The sequence below is a fragment of the Macrobrachium rosenbergii genome, chromosome 22 (genome assembly GCF_040412425.1).
Source record: "Macrobrachium rosenbergii isolate ZJJX-2024 chromosome 22, ASM4041242v1, whole genome shotgun sequence".
Lineage (NCBI taxonomy): Eukaryota > Metazoa > Arthropoda > Malacostraca > Decapoda > Palaemonidae > Macrobrachium > Macrobrachium rosenbergii.
Genome location: NC_089762.1, coordinates 19,022,713 through 19,037,736, shown reverse-complemented (window position 1 = coordinate 19,037,736; position 15,024 = coordinate 19,022,713). Strand labels below are relative to the sequence as shown.

Below are 15,024 nucleotides of genomic sequence, written 5' to 3'. Positions count from 1 at the left end.
CCAGAAGGTGATACTCTTCTCGGATCACCTCCTAAAAGGCGAAAAAAAGAAAGCACGGTGTGTCTAGCTAAGTAGATGAACCAGTCAGAATCATGTATTGTGTTTCGCTTCTTCATTTTGGTGCTTTTCATTTTAGACAGTGCTTTGTGGATATATATATATATATATATATATATATATATATATATATATATATATATATATATATATATATATATATATATATATATATTGGTGCTTTTCATTTAAAGTGTTTCTGTGGATATATATATATATATATATATATATATATATATATATATATATATATATATATATATATATATGTGTGTGTGTGTGTGTGTGTGTGTCTAAAATGTTACACAAAACATGAAATTTTAAATCTTTTTAAACCTGCAAATTATTATTATTATCGACCAGGTTGGATGAAGATTACCATGTCGAGACCCTCCCGTTTTGGTAAACAATTTTGAAAGAGCATGAACACAAACGTCTAGTTATCTCTCCATCCATGCTAAAGTCGACCCACAACAGTCGGCTGGCAACTACGCAACTTGTTCACTACTTTGGCCACCCAAGGCCAATTGGTCGTAGTTTGTGAGCTATACGCGCTACCAGCAAGCTAAAAGATCAGAGAGAGAGAGAGAGAGAGAGAGAGAGAGAGAGAGAGAGAGAGAGAGAGATGTAAACCGGCTGAGACCATACGAAAAAGAACCATGAGTACAATCATGTTTAAAGTGTCCAATTCCAGTCTTCTGAAAACATCAACAATGATTATTAAAAATAATAATAATTCCCAAAAGGCGGCGGAGTATAATAAACGAAGCGAAGAAGACACAACACTTGAATCATGACTACCTCTTCTTCATTACACTGGCATGAAGCCAGGCCACAACGTGGAAACCTTCGGAAAAAAAAACTGAATAAAATAACAAGGAAATCGTTCATAAGGGCTAGAATCAGGAGGCAAAGAGCACCAGGATCGACATTACGGACATGACCAACTGCCGGGGACGGCGTCCTAAGAGTCGCGGAGGTACGGGAACCTATGCCTCAATCACCCTTAATGACATGGCTACTGGGCGTTTCCTTAATTATCCAACAAAAAAGTCAACAATTATACACAGTAGCCAATCCTTGTCCGACCTTTTCCAGTTAACTCAAGCCAAGAGTTTTCTTTTCATAAGAACGATTTCTACAAGATTTTGAAAGCCAAGCTTACTCAGGGATATGACTCTACATAAAATAAAGGCTCTTAGTTGCTAACATTAAAACAAAAATGCACACACACACAATATTTTCATATCAGTATAGAGGCCACACAGAGTAAGCGTACTTTCTACGGTGTTCGTATTACATGAGAGAGAGAGAGAGAGAGGGAGAGAGATTCTAAAAAATTTCACACCTTTTGACCTATCATTTTCCGGTATAATGACACCACAATGAACCCCTTGTAGTAGTAACGAAGAGTACAATGGAAACGAAACGAATAAAAGACACGCGCTGTGTAACAACGGTATTAGATAAACTTCGTCGCCGGGTAACCTAGTTCGCCAAAATGGCGAGTAAAAACGAGTTTTCTACGAGATTACATGAAATTTAAGCTTTTAAACACAATTCGCGAGATAATAGGAGGGGGATTTTTACGCCGGATAAGGAAACGAGATTAAACGGAACACCTGTGATTCATTTCTTTCGCTTTTTACCGTCAAAATTCGTATCACGTTAAACCAGTTTCTTCTTTGCAGGAAAACGAAAATTAACGTAATGGAAGCACTAAATTAGTTCTAATTACTTTAATTGGCCGAAAATAGCCTACGACCCGACGATTAACGAGACATTAGGAAGTGATTTGCGTAAAAAGCATCACTATCACATTCTCTACCAGCAGAATCTCTCGCGAATGATAACCTTTCTCTTCAGGGTTTGAGCTGCTGCCATTTACTGCTATTTATATTCTTAAAGTAACAATTATGACAACGTAGTTATCATTTTTTTCATGTTTTGTTTTAATCTGTTCAAAAAATCACTAGCATCCTGTGACATACAATTAAGCAAAAGCTCACACAGAGTAATAACTCTGAACCAGAGGTGAAAAGTATATCTTAGTTTCACCAGACCACTGAGCTGATTAACAGCTCTCCGAGGGCTGGCCCGAAGGATTAGGTTAATTTACGTGGCTAAGAACCAACTGGTTACCTAGCAACGGGACCTACAGCTTATTGTGGAATCTGAACCACATTATGACGAGAAATAAATTTCTATCACCAAAAATAAATTCCTCTAATTCTTCATTGGCCGGTCGGAGAATCGAACGCTGGGCCACCAGCGTGCTAGCCGAGAGCTCTACCCACCCCTCCAATAAAGAACTCTGAACCAGAGGTGAAATTATATAAGTCAGGAACCACCACAAGGAAACAGTGAAAAATCATCCCAGACTGAGGTCGCAAAAGACTCCTCCTCCCCGCCTAATTATACGAATGTAAGATGCAAATTTAAACACGACCGAGACTTTCGCCAAACAGACCAAAAGCATGCAACCAATTAAACGTTGTAAAATTAGTTTAAAAAGTTTAGCAAAATGCAGCACTCCCGACTGCAACCTTCCTCCCCTTCCCTTCCCCCTCCCCCTCCCCAACCCCAATTCGTAATAGTTATTACCCAGGGCCAACTTCATTCCTAACGCCAGTGTTTTGCAGTTGGGTCAAACCGCTTTTAGAAAGTAAATCTCAATCTGACCTTAAATAAATTCCTATGGATCAAACTGATGAATCGAGAAAACCCAAACCCAGGGAAAAGAAGAAGCAAGGAAGCAGTCAATACAAAAATAATAAAAACACCAACGTAAAACATAAAGCATTTGAAAGAAACAACACTAAAAAAAACTACCGTAGGAATACAAAATACAAACAAACACAAGCCACAGACTACAACTAATCAGGCAACAAAGCCACAAATAAAGGGCGAACACAAATCACAAACATGGCTCCAATCCCGACCTACCTAAGCACCCACCACAAAACGCACACAAACCGCAGAAAAGCATGATCGGTCTTTCATCGTCTGCCCGTGGCCCTTTGTAAGAAGCGCAAGATTAATGCTGGAGGCGAACTATACACCCATAAGCCACCTGATGGGATGCGAAACCAAGTCTTAAAAGACGACCTCCAGCGCCGATAAAACGATCGTCGAATAAATCAGTGCGATCACCAATATTCAATATCCACGCGCCCATGAATTATGGGGCGACCCACGTCAGGGATGCTGAATCATCTCATGAAAGGAGATGTGAGGTATTATGTTCATCAGGTCTCTATATATCATGAGGTGATCATCAGAAAGATGAGGTCGATGTTACCCGGCAGAGGTTTGGCAGAGTTTTACCGGCTTCTCACCTTCTTGAACAGAGGGCAAGATAATGCATTGTATACAACTGACGGGTTGTGTATGCCAAGTCCCTTCAGTCTGACACTTGCTCCCTGTGATTAATATTCCTGCAGGAAACAATGGAGTACTTGTGATCCATTTTAGATATAACTAGTTATATCAAAGACCACCTCCAGGCTGCCTTTAGTATTGCATAGCGACCATTACCAGAGTTGTTGTTTGTGATGTTACTGCAGCCCTTGGGATAGCTCTAGGATAGCTCCTCAGGAACTGGTTTCCTTAGTCTGCCAAAAGAATTTCAGTATAGCTCGTACTACAGCGCTCTTGCTTAATGCTACTGGTTATTTGTTTACAATTCGACCAAAGGCTTTGTGAATCTGGTTTTAAGAAATTTAAGCTGCCAAGCCAAGCACTGAGGCACTTTCGGATATTCAGCGCTTTCGGACTGAAAAGAGTAGGAGCAGTTGGACAGCGCGGCGTGATAAAGAGATCCATAAAATAAAGGAGATGAAGTACAAGGATCTGAAAGTGGACCTAGACGCAAACCCCACAATTGCACTAAGAAGTAATAATTAGGGTGGTTGGACAGCTAGACTGAAGAAAGGAAGTGGGAATGGAGGTAAAGTAAAAAGTTAAAAAGTGGGTGTAGCTAGGAGGCGAAGGGACGGTGCAAACACCCTTTCATAAAGTGCATCAGGTGAGAGCTGCACAGACGGCTCTGTCCCCACATGAGAGGTGCCCGATTTCCAGAAAACTTAAAATTACAACCAAGGTCCTCGTTGCAAGCTGTGTAATCAACCACAAAAATCTCGTTACAATTTTGTCATCAACTGTACCCACAGCTTGTCTAGTTAATCAAAATACCGAACACTAAAACCGTTGGGGATTACCGCAAAAACATAAACAAAAGACTGTAAATATCATTAAGATGACCCCCAAGAAATATTAGTCCTTGATAACGACCCTCAAAAACCCTTGGGGTCCACTACCTAGGAAAGAATGAAGTTTTTATATGGATATTGGACAGAACTAGCATTAATAACGACAATAATTTTTGATAAATATTAACGATGGCGACACATTTTGCGTAGAATAACAGGTCCCATTTAAGAAGACAGGTGGGGAGACCAAGGATGAGATGGAAAGATAATGTGTTCAGATATATAAGAGAATTGGGAGTGTAGGGTCCTGACAATAATTGGAGATGCAGCACTCTACAGGGGAACTAGGGGAGGTCTAATGCATGCGGACATGGCCATGGGCCACGAAGAGGCCCGAGGGCCACTAGAGGGAGTGAGTGAGAGTGAACTACAGTTAAGTAGAACGATTCGAGTGTACAAGGGACGCTGGTTACTCTGACCCACTCACCAATATATTTCGTCTTTTCAGGTATTTTAAAGCGCTGTTTCCACCAATAACAACTACGACAGACTTTCAAGAAGCACATATATTGCAGACATTGCGAAAGAGTTCGTAATAAAAGAGAAAATCACTAAAATATAATGTAATAATTTCACTCTACAAACAGAACCATAGAAGGTGACGGTTACAACAGTGTTGCCACAAACACCGCATCTCGGGGAGGGGGCTAAGTCCGCACGGTGTAGGAGAGTTTTTGACAGCATAGGCCTCCTCTTGATACATACAAAAATGATTCAGTTGCAATGATCATGTGCCTACAGTCACTGATTTGATATTTTGTTTAATCTATATTAATTTTAGAACAAGTTTTCGAATTAACGTTGGGTATTTTATGTTCTGAAACCCGGAATTAACAATTCTTTCCAAGGCAATTTAAACCACCAAGGTAGGCAAACGTTTTGATCTGGAAGTTGATGTATAACGTTTGATATTATATATTAATATGTATATATATATATATATATATATATATATATATATATATATATATATATGATCATAATATATAAATATTTAATATCAAACATGAAGCTACAAATGTCGTTTAATATCAAATTCACGCTCTCAGAGTATCTCCGATGGAGAATTATCACCGAAGGGGAATTTATATAAGTGATAAATGAACAGTTACCACTGGGACGCGAACCCTTGACATGGACCCATTCAACAACTCCAGTAAACGTTACCACCGCGCGGTGGTGACGTCCGATGGAGAGTTATTGAATGGGTCCATATCAAGGGTGATAAATGAGCGGTACCAGTATTTATCACTTATATAAATTCCCCTTCGGTGATAATTCTCCATCGGAGATACTCTCGAGGTAGCGTGAATTTGATATTAAACGACATTTGTAGCTTCATGATTGTATATAAATCATGGTGTGATAAAAATTTCATATATATATATATATATATATATATATATATATATATATATATATATATATATATATATATATATATATGATTAAAGAATTGTTCGTATTTAGAATCAGTGAAAACAGGTACGTACATGACAAGTTTTTATTCCTGAAAGATTTAATTTAAAAATCTAGTAATAAACCTGTGGTTAACTACGTTTTGGCAACAGCAATATAGTTGTTGATATATGGCGCTCGATGACGGGTTCAACTTGGTTCTTATCGTCTTAATGAATTGAAACTTTATCCTGGTGACTGGTTTAATTATCCGAGAGTGGACGAGCAAGACCGACGTGTAATTAATATATATGGTCTCCCCCCTTCTAGAAATAAAAACCACACTTACCGAGCCAACCAATATGATTTGTTACCCGAGTTTACAAAGGTAAAAAAGTAACTATGTTGCATACGCAGCATCCTGCATAGCATAGAGGTATATAACATACAGTAGGTCTATGATCCGTTAAAGCAGACTAGGCCCTTAAACCTACGTTTCTGTAGTCAAGTACGAGTAAAATTTTAATTTTTTTTGTACAAAAGTTTTTAATTTACACAAGGAAAATTGAAATGTTAGTTGTGATAATTGTCTACATATAAAAAATTGTGACGACATGGAAAGCAGTATCTTAGGACTGATAAGCCTTGACAGTTGATATCTGTTGCATTAGTGTAAATAATACAAGGGGCCCCACACACAGATTTTTTCTTTTTCTTCGAAAGGTGTTCCGCGCTTTGCAGCAACATTTGCTTAAAAATCTTATGCTACAGGCAGACACAAATATACATTAGAATATGCATTCCTTCTCCCACTTAAGAATAACTTCCGGGCTTCTCTTTCGTGTTTCCAGCTTCCGTCTTCCAGGGCCAGTGAACTGCCAGCGGCAGTTGCTTTTCTTGCGCTGGAATGGTCGCAAGCAATTGTCCGATATTCATATCCAGTGGTTTAGTGATGTGTAGGAAGTAGTTCTATGAGAACTACCTCCTACACATCACTAGCTGGAATGGTCGCAAGCAATTGTCCGATATTCATATCCAGTGGTTTAGTGATGTGTAGGAGGTAGTTCTATGAGAACTACCTCCTACACATCACTAGCTGGAATGGTCGCAAGCAGTTGTCCGATATTCATATCCGGTGGTTTAGTGATGTGTAGGAAGTAGTTCTATGAGAACTACCTCCTACACATCACTAGCTGGAATGGTCGCAAGCAATTGTCCGATATTCATATCCGGTGGTTTAGTGATGTGTAGGAAGTAGTTCTATGAGAACTACCTCCTACACATCACTAGCTGGAATGGTCGCAAGCAATTGTCCGATATTCATATCCAATGGTTTAGTGATGTGTAGGAGGTAGTTCTATGAGAACTACCTCCTACACATCACTAGCTGGAATGGTCGCAAGCAATTGTCCGATATTCATATCCGGTGGTTTAGTGATGTGTAGGAGGTAGTTCTATGAGAACTACCTCCTACACATCACTAGCTGGAATGGTCGCAAGCAATTGTCCGATATTCATATCCGGTGGTTTAGCGATGTGTAGGAGGTAGTTCTATGAGAACTACCTCCTACACATCACTAGCTGGAATGGTCGCAAGCAATTGTCCGATATTCATATCCGGTGGTTTAGCGATGTGTAGGAGGTAGTTCTATGAGAACTACCTCCTACACATCACTAGCTGGAATGGTCGCAAGCAATTGTCCGATATTCATATCCGGTGGTTTAGCGATGTGTAGGAGGTAGTTCTATGAGAACTACCTCCTACACATCACTAGCTGGAATGGTCGCAAGCAATTGTCCGATATTCATATCCAATGGTTTAGCGATGTGTAGGAGGTAGTTCTATGAGAACTACCTCCTACACATCACTAGCTGGAATGGTCAAGCAATTGTCCGATATTCATATCCAATGGTTTAGCGATGTGTAGGAGGTAGTTCTATGAGAACTACCTCCTACACATCACTAGCTGGAATGGTCGCAAAGCAATTGTCCGATATTCATATCCGGTGGTTTAGCGATGTGTAGGAGGTAGTTCTATGAGAACTACCTCCTACACATCACTAGCTGGAATGGTCGCAAGCAATTGTCCGATATTCATATCCAATGGTTTAGCGATGTGTAGGAGGTAGTTCTATGAGAACTACCTCCTACACATCACTAGCTGGAATGGTCGCAAGCAATTGTCCGATATTCATATCCAGTGGTTTAGCGATGTGTAGGAGGTAGTTCTGAGAACTACCTCCTACACATCACTAGCTGGAATGGTCGCAAGCAATTGTCCGATATTCATATCCAATGGTTTAGCGATGTAGGAGGTAGTTCTATGAGAACTACCTCCTACACATCACTAGCTGGAATGGTCGCAAGCAATTGTCCGATATTCATATCCGGTGGTTTAGCGATGTGTAGGAGGTAGTTCTGAGAACTACCTCCTACACATCACTAGCTGGAATGGTCGCAAGCAATTGTCCGATATTCATATCCAATGGTTTAGCGATGTGTAGGAGGTAGTTCCCATGAGAACTACCTCCTACACATCACTAGCTGGAATGGTCGCAAGCAATTGTCCGATATTCATATCCAGTGGTTTAGCGATGTGTAGGAGGTATGAGAACTACCTCCTACACATCACTAGCTGGAATGGTCAAGCAATTGTCCGATATTCATATCCAATGGTTTAGCGATGTGTAGGAGGTAGTTCTATGAGAACTACCTCCTACACATCACTAGCTGGAATGGTCGCAAGCAATTGTCCGATATTCATATCCAGTGGTTTAGCGATGTGTAGGAGGTAGTTCTATGAGAACTACCTCCTACACATCACTAGCTGGAATGGTCGCAAGCAATTGTCCGATATTCATATCCGGTGGTTTAGTGATGTGTAGGAAGTAGTTCTATGAGAACTACCTCCTACACATCACTAGCTGGAATGGTCGCAAGCAATTGTCCGATATTCATATCCGGTGGTTTAGTGATGTGTAGGAAGTAGTTCTATGAGAACTACCTCCTACACATCACTAGCTGGAATGGTCGCAAGCAATTGTCCGATATTCATATCCAATGGTTTAGCGATGTGTAGGAGGTAGTTCTATGAGAACTACCTCCTACACATCACTAGCTGGAATGGTCGCAAGCAATTGTCCGATATTCATATCCAGTGGTTTAGCGATGTGTAGGAGGTAGTTCTATGAGAACTACCTCCTACACATCACTAGCTGGAATGGTCGCAAGCAATTGTCCGATATTCATATCCAGTGGTTTAGCGATGTGTAGGAGGTAGTTCTGGAATGGTCGCAAGCAATTGTCCGATATTCATATCCAATGGTTTAGCGATGTGTAGGAGGTAGTTCTATGAGAACTACCTCCTACACATCACTAGCTGGAATGGTCGCAAGCAATTGTCCGATATTCATATCCAATGGTTTAGTGATGTGTAGGAGGTAGTTCTATGAGAACTACCTCCTACACATCACTAGCTGAATGGTTAAAGCAATTGTCCGATATTCATATCCAATGGTTTAGCGATGTGTAGGAGGTAGTTCTGAGAACTACCTCCTACACATCACTAGCTGGAATGGTCGCAAGCAATTGTCCGATATTCATATCCAGTGGTTTAGTGATGTGTAGGAAGTAGTTCTATGAGAACTACCTCCTACACATCACTAGCTGGAATGGTCGCAAGCAATTGTCCGATATTCATATCCGGTGGTTTAGTGATGTGTAGGAAGTAGTTCTATGAGAACTACCTCCTACACATCACTAGCTGGAATGGTCACAAGCAATTGTCCGATATTCATATCCAATGGTTTAGCGATGTGTAGGAGGTAGTTCTATGAGAACTACCTCCTACACATCACTAGCTGGAATGGTCGCAAGCAATTGTCCGATATTCATATCCAATGGTTTAGCGATGTGTAGGAGGTAGTTCTGTGAGAACTACCTCCTACACATCACTAGCTAGAATGGTCGCAAGCAATTGTCCGATATTCATATCCGGTGGTTTAGTGATGTGTAGGAGGTAGTTCTGGAATGGTCGCAAGCAATTGTCCGATATTCATATCCAGTGGTTTAGTGATGTGTAGGAGGTAGTTCTATGAGAACTACCTCCTACACATCACTAGCTGGAATGGTCGCAAGCAATTGTCCGATATTCATATCCAATGGTTGCAAGCAAGTGTAGTGTTCGATATTCATATCCTGTGGTTTAGTGATGTGTAGGAGGTAGTTCTATGAGAACTACCTCCTACACATCACTAAACCACCGGATATGAATATCGGACAATTGCTTGCGACCATTCCAGCGCAAGAAAAGTAACTGATAAGACAAATTGAGCGTTTACTATATAAAATAAATGCTGTTGAAACTGCCATTTTGTTTAACAAAAACTGCTTTAAAGAAGATCTTTTTCCTAATTTTGCTAGTGTTTAAATTACATTGTTAATTTTCCGTACAAAAATAAAAGTTTATGATAATATTTTCAGTAATATTTCAATTTTAGAAAAAATAAAAAAAGATATTACTGCAGAGAGGAACCACTGTAAAAAAATAAAACATAACTTTTTGAAATGCATAAGAAAAATCTTTATTCACGATAATAATAAAATGACCTTAACGAAAATATAATATATCGTTTTCATAGAGTGCATTCACGTACAGAAAGAAATTGGCGCGTCCGGCTCCGATGAGGTCTGTTTTAGAATCCAGCACCACGCTTCGACTCGTTCCGTCGGAGATTCCGTGATCTTCTTCCGTCCTTCCTCGGAGGCAGAGAGACGGTGAAGACGGAAGTTCTTCATCGTCTCTCCGACTTCGAGGAAGGAAGGAAGAAGATTCCGGAATCCCCGACGAAACCAGTCGAAGCTTGGTGTCAGAATCTAAAACTGACCTTAGCCTCGCCCGTCTTACTTGGCAACAGTCAGCATGCAGTCAAAGCTCTTACAAGTTTTAAATATGGCTCTTGCACTTTTAGGACTACCCCAGTGGTTTGGATGCAGGATTTTAGGAGGCAATCGCTGCATGGATATTGTTTATAAATTGGTCCTGTTCTTAGGAACATTGTTCGACCTTGGAAATATTACTGGAACAACGATTATATCTGACCAGAAGGAAATCCCGGAAAATTCTGAAGGCACAAACGGCCAAGACTCGCTCGTGAGCCGAAGTGATCTGGACTCCGATTTTGAATTCTTGGAAATTTTGGTAAAAACGATCGACGACCCATATGCGACCGAGTTCCCCAGGCCCTCACTGCTACAGAATTTCAAGAGGAATTTCGTCCACGAGATAGTCAACGTCATGAAGAAAAAGACAGAAAGATTGGAGAGGGAAAACAGTGAATACAGAAGGATTCAGAAGGAAAACGAACGGCGTGTGAGCGAAAACTCGCATCATGCAAGGAGGACGATCAGAAATCTGCAGAAGGAAGTTGCTGCTCTGGTTGAAGAAAATCAAAAAACCAAGAGTGAAATGGAAGGGAAAATTCGCCTTCTCTTAGAAGAACGGAATCGTCTCGAGAATGGAAATGTGGAAAAGGACACGAAGATTGAATACCTCGAGAAAGAGAAAAGAGACGCTTGGAATACGATCACCTTTTTGGAAAGCAGTCTGAAAGATCTGAAGGAGCAAATCACAGCTCTGACGGTCACTGCGCAAAAGATGGAGACGAGCCTCGAGGAAGACGCGAGGCGGAAAAGCGACTCGAAAACAAAAGCAGACGAAGAAGTTTCGAAAGAATCGGGCAATGGCGAGGAAAATGGATACGAAGAGCTGAAGAGAGAAATAGCGAAGCTGAGAGAGGAAATGGAACAACTTCGGAGGCAGGTGAACGACCAGGAAACTAGGAAATTAAGAGAGAGGCCACGCCGAGGAGGGAAAACCCTGCATCCTCAACGATCATGGGCAGAACTCGCGACCGACTTGGACTCCCCTGAGCGGGATCTCTATGGATTGCTGAAGCGAGACAGCGAAACTGAAGACCGAGAAGGCTACGAAAGTGATTTGCAATTCCCAGACAGTGAACGCCGGAGAGTTGCCAATGAGAACGAAACGCCTGAGGAGACTGGACACGAGCGCCTAAGGAAGGGGCATAAAATGCAGTTTTGGAAGAAGTGGAAGAACAAGAGAAAGTTGAAACGTAAAGCTGAACACGACCCTGTGTGGGAAGAACTTGGCAAAGCACTTCTCGAGGAATGGCAACAACTCTCACACTCGGAGGAGATACTTGAGGAAGAGATCGGTGAATTACTTGAAGAATTAGAGGAGTTACTCGCTGAATTAGAGGAGATACTCAGGGAGGAGGAAGAAACGGCAGCTGAGGAAGAAGCAGTTGACTTACTTGAGGTCATAGAGGAGATGATCGAGGAGGAGATGAACAAGATAGTTGAAGAGACGCAGGCTGAAAGGTGGCCCGAAAGAGGGAGAAAGGCTCAAAGACAGGATGAAAGTCGGAAGAGAAGACAAACATCAAACGAGATGAAGAAAAGGAGGAAAGACAAGGAAAGAAGAAGAAAATTCGTAAAGCTATGGAATGGAAAACACTGAAAGATGGACCTAGGATGCCGAAAAAAGAAAGAGTAGGGGACAGAGAGAGAGAGAAAAAGAGAAGCTCAACGGAATGAAGAAGAGTGGACTTCAGGCTTGCAGGTATGTGGATGTTTTGTGTATATGTATATGTGAGTGGGTGATGTGTGAGCGCGCTCACTTTTGAGTGTGAATGCATATATGTATGTGGGTGTAAAGTATATATGTGGGGATAGTAGGGTGGGGAATAGGTAGGTAGGTGGGTGGGTGGGAAGGGAGATAGACAGGTAGTAGGTAGGTGGGTGGGTGGGTGGGTGGATGCATTCTTTTTTGTGTGTTTGAAGTCATACTCTTCATTTCTCTCTCTCTCTCTCTCTCTCTCTCTCTCTCTCTCTATTTTCATTCATCCGTGTTTATAATCCATATTTTTTCTCTTTCTTTGCAGATGCAGTTAAATGCCCTAAAGAACCAGTGAGTACAATAGAGAAGGCCGGAACTGTGGCAGAAGCCAGCGGATGGACGGTGGTTGAGGGGCCATCGTCTGTTCACTGGCCCTGGAAGATGGAAACACAGAAGAGAAAGCCGGAGCTGTAGCAGAAACCAGCAGATGGACGGTGGTTGGGGGGCCATCGTCTGTTCACTGGCCCTGGAAGATGGAAACACAGAAGAGAAAGCCGGAGCTGTAGCAGAAACCAGCGGATGGACGGTGGTTGGGGGGCCATCGTCTGTTCACTGGCCCTGGAAGATGGAAACACAGAAGAGAAAGCCGGAGCTGTAGCAGAAACCAGCGGATGGACGGTGGTTGGGGGGCCATCGTCTGTTCACTGGCCCTGGAAGATGGAAACACAGAAGAGAAAGCCGGAGCTGTAGCAGAAACCAGCGGATGGACGGTGGTTGGTGGGCCATCGTCTGTTCACTGGCCCTGGAAGATGGAAACACAGAAGAGAAAGCCGGAGCTGTAGCAGAAACCAGCGGATGGACGGTGGTTGGGGGGCCATCGTCTGTTCACTGGCCCTGGAAGATGGAAACACAGAAGAGAAAGCCGGAGCTGTAGCAGAAGCCAGCGGATGGACGGTGGTTGGGGGGCCATCGTCCGTTCACTGGCCCTGGAAGATGAAAACACAGAAGAGAAAGCCGGAGCTGTAGCAGAAACCAGCGGATGGACGGTGGTTGGGGGGCCATCGTCTGTTCACTGGCCCTGGAAGAGAAACGTTCACTGGCCCTGGAAGATGGAAACACAGAAGAGAAAGCCGGAGCTGTAGCAGAAACCAGCGGATGGACGGTGGTTGGGGGGCCATCGTCTGTTCACTGGCCCTGGAAGATGGAAACGTTCACTGGCCCTGGAAGATGGAAACACAGAAGAGAAAGCCGGAGCTGTAGCAGAAACCAGCGGATGGACGGTGGTTGGGGCCATCGTCTGTTCACTGGCCCTGGAAGATGGAAACGCGTTCACTGGCCCTGGAAGATGGAAACACAGAAGAGAAAGCCGGAGCTGTAGCAGAAAGCCAGCGGATGGACGGTGGTTGGGGGCCATCGTCCGTTCACTGGCCCTGGAAGATGAAACACAGAAGAGAAAGCCGGAGCTGTAGCAGAAACCAGCGGATGGACGGTGGTTGGGGCCATCGTCTGTTCACTGGCCCTGGGAAGATGGAAACGTTCACTGGCCCTGGAAGATGGAAACACAGAAGAGAAAGCCGGAGCTGTAGCAGAAGCCAGCGGATGGACGGTGGTTGGGGCCATCGTCTGTTCACTGGCCCTGGAAGATGGAAACAGAAGAAGAAAGCCGGAGCTGTAGCAGAAACCAGCGGATGGACGGTGGTTGGGGCCATCGTCTGTTCACTGGCCCTGGAAGATGGAAACGTTCACTGGCCCTGGAAGATGGAAACACAGAAGAGAAAGCCGGAGCTGTAGCAGAAGCCAGCGGATGGACGGTGGTTGGGGGGCCATCGTCTGTTCACTGGCCCTGGAAGATGGAAACACAGAAGAGAAAGCCGGAGCTGTAGCAGAAGCCAGCGGATGGACGGTGGTTGGGGGGCCATCGTCTGTTCACTGGCCCTGGAAGATGGAAACACAGAAGAGAAAGCCGGAGTTGTAGCAGAAGCCAGCGGATGGACGGTGGTTGGGGGGCCATCGTCCGTTCACTGGCCCTGGAAGATGGAAACACAGAAGAGAAAGCCGGAGCTGTAGCAGAAACCAGCGGATGGTCGGTGGTTGGGGGGCCATCGTCCGTTCACTGGCCCTGGAAGATGGAAACACAGAAGAGAAAGCCGAGCTGTAGCAGAAGCCAGCGGATGGACCCGGTGGTTGGGGCCATCGTCTGTTCACTGGCCCTGGAAGATGGAAACACAGAAGAGAAAGCCGGAGCTGTAGCAGATGCCAGCGGATGGGCGGTGGTTGGGGGCCATCGTCCGTTCACTGGCCCTGGAAGATGGAAACACAGAAGAGAAAGCCGGAGCTGTAGCAGAAGCCAGCGGATGGACGGTGGTTGGGGGGCCATCGTCCGTTCACTGGCCCTGGAAGATGGAAACACAGAAGAGAAAGCCGGAGCTGTACCAGAAGCCAGCGGATGGACGGTGGTTGGGGGGCCATCGTCTGTTCACTGGCCCTGGAAGATGGAAACACAGAAGAGAAAGCCGGAGCTGTAGCAGAAGCCAGCGGATGGACGGTGGTTGGGGGCCATCGTCCTGTTCACTGGCCCTGGAAGATGGAAACACAGAAGAGAAAGCCGGAGCTGTACCAGAAGCCAGCGGATGGACGGTGGTTGAGGCCATCGTCCG

General features: G+C 43.6%; 2 protein-coding genes across 3 annotated transcripts in view; one reads left to right on the top strand and one right to left on the bottom strand.

The window, feature by feature from the left end:
- fz (frizzled) overlaps window positions 1-15,024 on the bottom strand; it is a 367,014-nt gene that overhangs the window by 149,281 nt on the left and 202,709 nt on the right. The window lies entirely within an intron of this gene.
- LOC136850609 (trichohyalin-like) lies at window positions 10,169-13,369 on the top strand. The gene is made up of 2 exons (XM_067124292.1): window positions 10,169-12,370; window positions 12,693-13,369. The coding sequence occupies exon 1, from the start codon at window positions 10,649-10,651 to the stop codon at window positions 12,266-12,268; it is 1,620 nt and encodes a 539-aa protein (XP_066980393.1). The 5' UTR covers window positions 10,169-10,648; the 3' UTR covers window positions 12,269-12,370; window positions 12,693-13,369.